The following is a 12546-nucleotide window of genomic DNA, read 5'->3' as shown; positions in this document are numbered from 1 at the left end:
AGTATGTTAAAACCATCCTCATCACCCCTTACATACACACACACGTTCAAAATTTTTTTGGACTTGGTATTATTCAATTTACGCTCTATTTTGAGTACACTTATGACAGTTTTACAACAAATAATTTTAAAGTACATTATAATTTACAGATCAGTTTTACATCCATTAGTTCATTGTAGTGTCCAACAGCCTTATGGGATAGCCATTATTGTTACTATTTTTTAAATTTACATCCACGTTCGTTAGCATATAGTGCAGTGATTTCAGGAGTAGAATCCAGTGATTCATCCCCTACATATGGCACCCAGTGCTCGTCCCACCAAGTGTCTTCCTTAATGCCTCTTCCTCATTTAGCCCCTCCCCCCACCCACAGCCCCTCCAGCAACCCTCAATTTGTTCTCTATATTTAAGAGTCTCTTATGTTTTGTCCCCCTCCCTGTTTTTATATTATTTTTGCTTCCCTTCCCTTATGTCATCTGTTTTGTATCTTAAATTCCACATATCAGTGAAGTCATATGATATTTGTCTTTCTCTGGCTAATTTCACTTAGCATAATACATTTTAGGTCCATGCACGTTGTTGCAGATGGCAAGATTTGATTCTTTTTGATTACTGAATAATACTCCATTGTGTGTGTGTGTGTGTGTGTGTGTGTGTGTGTGTGTGTGTGTGTATTTTTCAATTTTTTAATGTTTATTTTTGAGACAGAGAAAGAGCATGAGGGGGGAGGGGTAGAGAGAGAGGGAGACACAGAATCTGAAGCAGGCTCTAGGCTCTGAGGTGTCAGCACAGAGGCTCAACATGGGGGCTCAAACCCACGAGCCATGAGATCATGACCTGAGCCGAAGTCAGATGCCCAACCAACTGAGCCACCCAGGCTCCCGTCTCCATTGTATATTTATACCATATCTTCTTTATCCATTCATCTGTTGATGGACATTTGTGCTCTTTCCAATACTTTGGCTATTGTCGATAGCACTGCTATAAACATTGGGGTGGTGATGTGCCCCTTCGAAACAGCACAGCTGTATACCTTGGATAAATACAGTTGCTGGGTCGTAGGTTAGTTCTTTTTTTAATTTTTTGAGGAACCTCCACACTGTTTTCCAGAGTGGCTGCACCAGTTTGCATTCCCACTAACAGTGCAAAAGGGTTCTTCTTTCTCCGCATCCTCGCCAACAGCTTTCGTTGCCGGAGTTAATTTTAGCCATTCTGACTGGCGTGAGGTGGTATCTCATTGTGGTTTTGATTGGTATTTCCCTGATGATGAGTGATGTTGAGCATTTTTTCATGTGTCTGTTAGCCATCTGGATGTCTTCTTGGGAGAAGTGACTATTCATGTCTTTTGTCCATTTCTTCACTGGATTATTTGTTTTTTGGATGTTGAGTTTGATAAGTTCTTTATAGATTTTGGATATTAACCCTTTATCTGATATGTCGTTTGCAAGTATCTTCTTGCATTATGTAGGTTGCCTTTTAGTTTTGCTGATTGTTTCCTTCACTGTGCAGAAGCTTTTTATCTTGATGAGGTCCCAATAATTCATTTTTGCTTTTGTTTCCCTTGGCTCTGGAGACATGTTGAATAAGAAGTTGCTGCGGTGAGGTAGCCATTAGTCGTATCCCATTTTTATAGCTGAGAAAACATAATTTTGATACTCTCTTATGTTAATGCTTAGTTATACAGCCATTCCATCTCTTTATATATGTTTTTTTAAAAATCTGAGTGTATAAGAAGATGATCTCTTTCCTACCATGTGATTTCTATAAATATACTCTCTTTTATCAGAATCAATTTCTATATTTTAGTTTCAGTTTCTACGTACTTTCGTTCTTTCCTTGACCTGCTTCCCTTTTAGGTCTTAGCACAGGGTAATTCTCTATTTTTTTTAAACCTCAGTAAACTGCAGAGTGATAACTATGGTGGTATTATACATTATATACTGTCTTCAGACTTCTTTCACACCTAAATAACCTTGTTCTATCTTCACAACAGTTATTTGAGATACACAGAGCAAGTGCAAATTGCTTGTTTTTGTGAATTAAAACCTTGCAACTCACAGTGTTCGCTCAAGTTTTTGTTTGTTTGTTTGTTTACAGTCACATAACTAGGAAGTGTTAGGAACAGGAATACTCCGGCTTCTGGCCTAACATCGGGCACTTTCCGCTGCTGTTAGGACCCTGCGCTGTGCTCCCTCGCATGATGTAATGCACACTTAACCAGGTTTCTTTCATACTTTCATATTGCCAACCACTTATTCAGAATTCAACCCAGAGTAGCAGTTTCTCTTGTTTTGTCAGAAGACTTCCTATAAAAAGCAGTTGTCAACAAGACAGGCCAATAATTTGCCAGATGCTCTGTATTTCGCAGAGCAAGTCTTTGAAGTTGTCCCTACTTACTGCTCTTCTGCTGTGTGTCTATTTTGTAATCTCTGTCAGGACTGTTGTATATAGATCGGTTTCCTGGGGCCTCAGTAACAAATTGCCACTAAGTGGGTGGTTTAAAACAACAGAAATTTGTGCTCTCACACTTTAGGAGGCCAGAAGTCCAAAATCAAAGTGTTGGCAGAACTGGTCCTTTTTAGAAGTTCAGATGGAGACTGTTCCATTCCTCTTCCCTGGCTTCTGGTGGTTGCCAGCGATCAGTTGCTGTTCCTTGGCTTTGCAGCTGCATAATTCGAGTCTCTGTCTCCTTCTTCATATGGCTGTCTTCCCTCTGTGTCTGTGTCTGCATATGGCATTCTGCTCACTGTGAATGCCTGTCTCCTCAGCTTATAAGGACACGGTCGCATTGGATTAATACCCTGTTCCAGTACGACCTCATGTTAATTTACACCTTAATTACATCTGCAAACGCACTACAGTTGACCCTTGAACAACACAGGTTTGAACTGTGCTGGCCTTCTTCCACGTGGGTTTTTTTCAATAATCATATACACTGACAATATCAATAAGTACAGTATAGTACTGTAAATGTATTTTCTATTCCTAATGGTTTTCTTAATGACATTTTTTTCTAGCTTACTTTATTGTAAGAATATGGTATGTGATACATGTAATATACAAAATGTGTGTTAATCAACTATTGACGTTATAAGGCTTCCAGTCAACAGTAGGCTATTAGTTAAGTTTGGGGGAGTGGGTCAAAATTATACATGGATTTTCAACTGCACAGGGGTCAACTTGTTTTTTCATTTTTCTAATGGTGTCTTTTATTGAATACAATTCTTGGTTTTCAGAATGGTCTAATTTTTCCTTAGTGAAGAATGCTTTTTGGTGAGCTATTTAAATAATCTTTTTTTTTTTAACCTCACTGTCATGAAGATGACCTCCCGTATTATTATTTAACTATTCAATTTTACCTTTATATCCACAGTCTGCCTAGAATTGATTTTCATGTGTAGTTGTGTGAATTTTTGTGTGAATCAAGATTCATGTTTTTTCTTTTAATTTAGATATCTAGTTGACCCAATACTGGCTCTTTTTCTTAATTTTTTGGACAAAATTTATTTTTTCTCATTGCTTTACAAAATGCCACTTTTGTCATAAATCAAATGTCCATGTACATGTGTGTTATCTCTCCACTCTACTCCGTTTTGCTCTTCTTGTACCAGTACCAGTCTTCAGTCCTGCTTCTCAAAAGTCTTGATATCCAGTGGAATCAGTCCTTCCATTTGTTCTTCATCAAGATTATTTTAGCTGCTCTTGACTCTTTGCATTTCTGTATAGATTATAAGATCAACTTGTCCATTTGTCCAAACAAATCTACTGATATTTTGATTGGTATTTGCACTGATCTGTAGACCAATCTAGGGAGAACTGATGTCCTTATACTTTTGAGGCTTCTAGTATAAAAGATGGTATATTCTGAATTTTCTGTAAGTCATTTTTAAAAAAAAATTTTAAGTTGTTTTTTTTTAATTTTTTTTTAACGTTTATTTATTTTTGAGACAGAGAGAGACAGAGCATGAACGGGGGAGGGGCAGAGAGAGAGGGAGGCACAGAATCGGAAGCAGGCTCCAGGCTCTGAGCCGTCAGCCCAGAGCCCGACGCGGGGCTCGAACTCACGGACCGCGAGATCGTGACCTGAGCTGAAGTCGGACGCTTAACCGACTGAGCCACCCAGGCAGCCCCTTTTTTAAGTTTTTTTTGAGAGACAGAGAGAGACAGAGACAGAGTGTGAGTGGGGAGGGGCAGAGAGAGAGGGAGACACAAAATACGAAGCAGGCTCCAGACTCTGAGCTGTCACCAGACAGCCCGACGTGTGGCTTGAACTCATGTACTGTGAGATCATTACCTGAGCAGAAGTCAGACACTTAACTGAGTCACCTGGTCGCCCCCTGTAACTCATCTTTAATTTAGCTCTCAAGCTGTCAGATTTTTATAGTTTTCTGTGATGAAGTCTTACGCATCTGCATTATATTTATTCTTAGTTATTTGATATTACCTGATGCAATTGTAAATGATATATCTTTTTAAAGTTTCATGTAATAATTATTTGTTCTTTGGGATATAGAAATACTATTGGCCTTTTTATATTCACCTCATATCCAGCAACTCTGCTAAAACTCAGTGGTTAATTCTGATAACTTATCTGCAGGTCCTTTTGAAATTTCTATGGAAAGGTTCATATCATCTACAAATAATGACAGCTTTATATTTATTTGATAAAAATATAATTGAGTCATGTGTGATTTTAAATTTTCTAGCCACATTAAAAAGATGAAATTAATTTTAATAGTATATTTTATTTAACTAAAATACCAAAATATGATTTCAACATGTAACAAGGTAAAAATTATTAATGAGATTTTTACATGCTTTTTCATACTTAATCTTCTAAATTTGGTGCATTTTACATTTATGACACATCTCAATTTAGAGTAGCCATGTTTCAAGTACTTAGTAGCCACGTTTGGCTAATGACTACAGCGTAGGTTTAGAGAATGAGGCAAACTTTTTTTTAAGCAAATGTTATATATATAGCTTTTTTATGTATAACTTTTAATGGAGTCACTGATGGGGCTTCTACTGTCTTGATTATATATAAGTGCCAAGGAGAGATTGAATTTTCAAGGAAGGTTATACTGAAAAGGTGTCATTTGAATGTCTTGAATTATGAATATAAATTTGCCAGGTGAACAAAATGGGCAAAGAGAATAACATGTAAAATTGTGATGTTATATTAGAGTAGAATTCATTCAGAGCCTTGCAGATACTTTGCTGTGGGCGGAGAAGAGGTCACACTGCGAGAGTGGTGGGTGACTGGCTAGCAGTTCTTCCCCAGTTCCCTGTGTTATGAGTAATTTATTAGTAATGGTAGTTCACATGTTCCAAATAGATAAAGTAAGATAAATTTTCAAAAGTGTAATTGCTGGGCCTAATAAAATACATATATACCCCAGTACATACGGTGAATCTCGGGGTCTGAACTAATTTTTCTGCCCCTAGAAAATATGCTGGTTTCAGTGCATAGTCAACTGCAATAATTAGTGTACTGTATCTGTAATGGGTTAACTGTTGTATTAAGTTTGTATTTTGGGTTTTTGGGTTTTGTTTTTATTTAAATTCTAATTAGTTGAGATACAGTGCAATATTGGTTTCAGGAGTAGAATTCCGTGAATCATCACTTACGTACAACACCCAGTGCTCATCATAACAAGTGCCTTCCTTAATGCCCATCACCCATCTAGGCCGCCCCCCACCTCCCTCCCTCCATCAACCCTCATTTTGTTCTCTATCATTAAGAGCCTCTTCTGGTTTCTTTCCCTCTTTGTTTCCCTCCTTCCCCTATGTTCATCTGTTTTGTTTCTTAAATTCCACATATGAATGAAATCACATGATATTTGTCTTTCTCTGACTGACATATTTTGCTTAGCATAATACACTCTAGCTCCATCCGTGTTGTTGCAAATGGCAAGATTTCATTCTTTTTGATGGCGGAGTAATATTCCATTATTATATATGTATACACACACACACACACACACACACACACACACACACATCACATCTTCTTTATCCATTCATCCGTCAGTGGACAGTTAGGTCCTATCCATAGTTTAACTATTGATAAGGTTGCTATAAACATTGGGGTGCATGTACCCCTTTGAATCTGTATTTTTGTATCCTTTGGGTAAATATCTAATAATGCAATTGCTGGATTGTAGGATAGTTCTATTTTTAACTTTCTGAGGAACCTCCCTACTGTTCTCCGGAGTGGCTCTACGGGTTTATATTTTGTTGATTACTGGTAAAGTTTAACATTTTTTCTTATTAACAGTGATACATTACTACCTTCTAGTTCTCAGATTCCATTCAGGGTTTTCTAGTTGTCCCAATTATATCCTTTGCAGCAGAAAGATCCAGTTCAGGATCAGGCTTTGCACCTCAGTCTTCCTTTTCTTTGGAGGAAAAGACATTTTCTTGACATATTTTACCTTGGCATTTTCGAAGATTACAGGTAGATTATTTTATAGAAAGCCTCCCAATTTGGTTTTGTTTGTTTCCTCATGATTAGATTCAAGATCCAGCATCTAATTGAATTGGCAGGAACATTACTTCTCATTGTATCTTACCAAGTGGTATAGGACTTTGATTAGTCCAATTATTAATATTCCCTTTGATCATTTGATCAAGGTAGAGTCTGTCAGGTATCACTTCTGTATTTTGGAATTTATGTGTGTTTTATGGAGAAGTACTCTGAAACTCTCCCACACTTTCCATTTATTCAGTCATTTATTTATATCAGCATTGCTTCATGGTTTCTTACTTTATTCAATAGGTTATAATCCATTATTGTCATTATTTGTTTTGATGCTGAAATTATCCCCGGTTTGGCCAGTAGGAGGTTTTTTAAGCTGGATCCTCCTCCTTCTTTTCTTAAATGCTTTATTTTATTTATTTTTATTTTTATTTTTATTTTATTTTTTAAGTAAACTCTACCCTCACCGTGGGGCTTGAACTCACGACCCCAAGATCAAAAGTAGAATTCTGTACTGACTGAGCCAGCCAGGTGCCCCTTATTTTTTTATTTTATTAGTTTATTTTTCCAGTTTTGTTGAGGAGCATTGATATATAAAATTGTACTAGTTTAAGGTGTATGTATATATTGTGAAATGATTACCACAGTTAAGTTTAGTTAACATCTATCACCTCACGTATTTTTTTCTTATTATGAGAACTTTTAAGATGTACTCTTAGCATCTTTCAGATACACAGTTCATTCTTGTTAACTGTAGTCACCATGCTGTATATGTATCTCCAGAACTGAAAGTTTGTACCCTTTGACCACCTTCACTCATTTCCTCTACCCTACCCGCACCTCCAGCAACTACCAATCTATTCTATGAGTTTGGTTTTTTTTTTTTTTTTTAGATTCCACATATAAGTGAGATTATACAGTATTTGTCTTTCTCTATCTGACTTATCTCACTTACCATAATGCACTCAAGGCCCATCCATGTTGTTTTATATGTATGTTATATATAGGTTCCCTTGGATATATATATATATATATATATATCGGTTCCCTTTATCGGAGAATGGTATTACAAGCCGAGATGTAGAGACTAGGTATGTTCATACCAAGTGGAGGTGGTCACTGCTCCAAGGCCCTCTCAGTACATAGATTTACAGAGCTAGGGAGTATGTATGTGTGTATGCTTATGTATACACACAGAGACATACATACCCCATACACATTTATGTCTGTATTCTTTTTTTTAATGTTTATTTATTTTTGAGCGAGCGTGAGCAGGGGAGGGGCGGAGAGAGAGGGGAGGGAGGATCTGAAGCTGGCTTTGTGCCAACAGCAGCGAGCCTGACATGGAGTTTGAACCCATGAACTGTGAGATCATGACCTGAGCTGAAGCTGGACTCTCAAATGACTGAGCCACCCAGATGCTCCTGTGTCTATATTCTAAAAGATCCATTAGTTCACCCAGAGCTTCCACAGGGTTTATTCTAACCTTTCTCTTTTCATATCTGTATCTCTCTTCTCTTATAAAGAGAATTCTGGTCCCATTGTCCTTAGTTGATTTTCTTATTTGAAAAAATATTTTTTTAAATAAAAAAAACCTTTTTTTTTTTTTAATCTTTATTTTGAGAGAGAGACAGAGTGTGAGCAGGGGAGGAGCTGAGGGGAGGGAGACACAGAATCAGAAGCAGACTCCAGGCCCTGAGCTGTCAGCAGAGCCCAACGCGGGGCTCGAACCCACAAACCATGAGATCGTGACCTGAGCCGAAGTCAGACGCTCAACTGACTGAGCCATCCAGGTGCCCCTTTTTAATTTTTTTAATGTTTATTTATTATTAATGAGAGACAGAGAGAGAGACAGAGCATGAGCAGGGGAGGGACAGAGAGAGAGGGAGATGCAGAATTGGAAGCAGGCTCCAGGCTCTGAGCTGTCAGCACAGAGCCCGACACGGGGCTCGAACCCACAAACCACAAGATCATGACCTGAGCTGAAGTCGGATGCTTAACTGACTGAGCCACCAGGCAACCCAGTTGATTTTCTTATTTGATGAATCCTCCCATATATGAAAAATCTCTTCTTGTGGCTTCTGAACCGTTCCATGTGGAAATACTCAGGGTCACCTCACTCAGGGTTCAACCTCCCGTGTAGACCGGCCCTTTGTGTGCATGTGGATAGCCTCTTCACAGTTTGTGCCCTGTGCGTGGACACCTACTATGCTGTGCCCCACCTAATGGCTGTCAGACTGGATTGCTCAGGAAGGGGCGAGGGCTTCCTGGGAATTCTTGTTTCACCTGAATGTTTCTAGCTGTGGGGTTATTTCTTTATCTTTATCTTTTTTTTTTTTTTTTTTTTTTTCTTGTGTGTGTGTGTGTGTGTGCCCTTTTGGTTTGAGGCCTCGTACTTTCCCTGAGTCTGAGAAGCTTAATGGAAGTTTCTTCCTGAAAATATTTTTCATCATCTCTGCATATTTTTTCTCTTCTATATATACTGTCATGTGGATGTTGATTTCCTTCATTTCTCTATTCCATATCTCTTGATTTTTCTTTTATGTATTTTACCTTTTCCTGATGTCAGGCAAAGCCTGATACTTTAGCTTATTAATTTGTTCAATGCTCTCCTTTCTGCTCTTTAATACATTTATCCATTCAGTTTATTTCAGTGATTATATTTTTCATGCCCAGTATTCTTATTTGCTTCATTATGACATTTTCTTCGGCTTTATTATTGTTTTTTAATGTTTATTTATTTATCTTGAGAGAGAGAAAAAGAGCACGCCCACATGTGCATGTGGGCAAGGAAGGGGCAGAGAGAATCCCAAGCAGGTTCCGCACTGTCAGTGCAGGGCCCTACATGGCTGGCGCTTGATCTCATGAACTGTGAGGTCATGACCTGAGCCAAGAGATCAGGAGTCTGACACTTAATCAGCTGGGCAACCCAGGCACCCCCTTCCTGCTTTATTTCTAATATCCTTCCTTATTAAGTTTGAAAGTTTATTTATTTTTAAGATTATATATGTATATATTTTTTAATGTTTATTTTTGAGAGAAAGAGGGCACACACGCGAGTGAGCAGGGGAGGGGGAGAGAGAGAGGGAGACACAGAATCTGCAGCAGGCTCCACACTGTCAGTGCAGAGCTTGATCCCACAAACTGTGAGATTGTGACCTGAGCTGAAATCAGATGCTTAAGCACATGAGCCACCCGGGTGCCCTGATTTTAAGTAATCTCTACACCCAGCAGGGGCTCGAACTTGCAACCCCAAGATCAAGAGTCGCATGCTTTACCGACTGAGCTGGCCAGGTGCCCCAGTTTGTTTATTTTTAAACATTTATTTTCTGTCTTTTCTCCTGTGTCCTGGGGATATTAGTCACCTTGGTTCATGATGTATCTGAGGTGTGGTGAAGAAAGCTACAGTCAGCTTTGATGCCTAGTTTGTGCCTCTCCTGGGTTTAGAGAATGAAGGTGGTAGGGGTCCAGGGAGAGGACTTACCCACCGTCATTATACAGTGTGAAACCCCTTCTAAGGCTCAGCACTTTTTAAGGTCTGTTTCCATCTGTTAGAAACTTCTAGCCCACAAAGTACAGAAAGCAGTGGTGGGAAAAGGGAGCCGTGAAGATACAGGGACCACCCACTGCCATCCGTGCATATCCCCACCAGCTGGCCCCATGGCACCCACTTGTTACTCTGCAGCCCCTTGACGGTTTCAGGCTTGCTGACAATCTTTCTGCCCTGTAACTGCAACTGCCTATTCAGTAAAATGTTGGAGAGAAAAATATTTACCGAAATAACTGCACCACACCCTAACTCTCATCTCTGGTGTCTGGCTCTGGTCTACTCTGCTTGCATTTTCACCCTACATTAGGGCCAGATTTCCCTATGTTGTTCCAGGGATTTCTGTCTGTATGTAAACACAAATTAATTTTTTTGTTTAGTATAGGTTCATACTTCACATGCTGTCCAGCAGCTTGCTGTTTTTACATTTTATTTTTTAAAAGAGTTTTTTTTTTTTAATGTTTATTTACTTTTGAGACAGAGCAAGATGGTGCAGGGGAGGGGCAGAGAGAGAGAGAGGGACAGAGTATCTGAAGCAGGCTCTGTGCTGACAGCAGAGAGCCTGATGTAGGGCTTGAGCTCACAAGCCAGGAGGAGATCATGACCTGGGCCAAAGTCAGATGCTTAACCAACTGAGCCACCCAGGTGCCCCAGCAACTTGCAGTTTTTAAAATGGCTGATTAGGGGCCCCTGGGTGGCTCAGTCAGTTGAGCGTCCTCTTGATTTTGTCTCAGGTCATGATCTCAGGGTTGTGGGATTACGGAGCCTGCTTAAGATTCTTTCTCTCTCTGCCCCTCTCCCCCACTTCTGTGCTCTCTACCTCAAAATAAAAAATAAAACAATTAAAATGGCTGATTAACATGATTGATTACATATGAAGGTAGTTTGGTTTCAATCAAAGATAGCTTTAATATACGTGTATGTATAGTTTTTATATCCCTTTTACACTGAGGTGTCTTCATATAATTACCTTATCTTAAATGTAAGTTAGTGATAGGGTAGAGTGTAGTTGTTAGTGTTCTGTGAAGCACTTGATAATTGCCCTCTTTGATTCTTTTAGGTTGTTACCAGTTTTTAAATACTGTATGATGATACTGAAATAAATATCTTTATGGATAAAGTGCTTTACATTTACAGATCATTTTCAAGGATGGATTTACAGAATGGATCAAATAGAGGAGTAGGTCAAAAGGCATTCAAATAGTATTTCCAATATGATGTACCAGCTTGCATTCCTACTGACAATATTTGAGTGTTTTCCCATACCATCGTGCACTTAGGTTATTTTGATGATTTGACTGTGACCAGAAGAATTCTGTATCTTGAAAAAAATGCTATCAAATAATATAATTAAGGTATGTTCCTCATTTTATTCTTATCTACTGGATAAATGGACATATGTTTTCTTACAGGACTGAATTTGCTCTTAAAGAAATCATGTCCTCTGGAGGCGCTGAAGATGATATCCCACAGGGAGAGAGGAAAACAGTTACAGATTTTTGTTATCTTCTGGATAAATCTAAGCAGCTGTTCAACGGATTAAGGTTAGTGGACTCTTGACGCCTTAAACTTTTCTCTAGTTCTGTGTTTTTTTCCCTATGGCTGGTGTGTGGTAAGTTTCTGAAAGTTATGGATAGAATGTTTTATAAATACCTGTATTAGAGGTCAGGTGATCATGCTGTTTTGACCCTCTTCATTTTCAGATGAGAAGACAATAGGAAAGAGGAATACTGTTTCCTTCAAGTTGAGGCGAGCAGTTTTGTTAGTTTTTTTTTTTTTTTAAACGTTTATTTATTTTTTTTGAGACAGAGAGAGACAGAGCATGAACAGGGGAGGGGCAGAGAGAGAGGGAGACACAGAATCTGAAACAGGCTCCAGGCTCTGAGCCGTCAGCACAGAGCCCGACGCGGGGCTCGAACTCATGGACCGTGAGATCATGACCTGAGCTGAAGTCAGATGCTTAACCGACCAAGCCACCCAGGTGCCCCTGTTAGATAGTTTTGTATACGGTATTCCACATCATACCTTATTTATTTATTTATTTATTTATTTATTTATTTTTAATGTTTGTTTTTATTTTTGAGAGACAGAGCACTAGTGGGGAAGGAGCAGAGAGAGAGGGAGACCCAGAACCTGAAGCGGGCTCCAGGCTCTGAGCTGTCAGCACAGAGCCCGACGCGGGGCTAGAACTCACGAACTGTGAGATCATGACCTGAGCCGAAGTCAGCGCCCAACCGACTGAGCCACCCAGGTGCCCCCACATCATACCCTATTTACATCTGATTTTACACATTGGGGTATTGAAGTTAATGTATCTTTTAAGAAAACATTTACAATTGTAAAGATAATTACAAGATTATCAAATATTCATTTGATAATATTCCATGACCACTGTATCTAAAGTTACACTTTCAGTCACTTTATCCCTATATTCATTTAATTTTTTAATAAAACTGATGACTGTCTTGAGCAATCTTATTAATTTGCCTATAATGTCTTCCTACATAAAACTAATATT

The 12546-nt window shown here is 38.8% G+C and overlaps 1 protein-coding gene across 2 annotated transcripts in view; it reads left to right on the top strand.

The window, feature by feature from the left end:
• The window catches only part of SCAI (suppressor of cancer cell invasion), a 153022-nt gene that overhangs the window by 62666 nt on the left and 77810 nt on the right, over positions 1–12546 (top strand). For both annotated transcript variants that reach the window (XR_007457370.1, XM_049628734.1), the window contains exon 3: positions 11441–11572. Coding sequence is in view for 1 of the 2 variants with exons in the window: in XM_049628734.1 (XP_049484691.1) it covers positions 11441–11572 (132 nt within the window). In the remaining variant the exon portion in view is untranslated. The remainder of the gene's footprint in view (positions 1–11440; positions 11573–12546) is intronic.

This window comes from Panthera uncia, chromosome D4 (genome assembly GCF_023721935.1).
Source record: "Panthera uncia isolate 11264 chromosome D4, Puncia_PCG_1.0, whole genome shotgun sequence".
Lineage (NCBI taxonomy): Eukaryota > Metazoa > Chordata > Mammalia > Carnivora > Felidae > Panthera > Panthera uncia.
The sequence above is the reverse complement of the archived record's forward strand: the minus strand, read 5'-3'. Positions and strand labels throughout refer to the sequence as shown.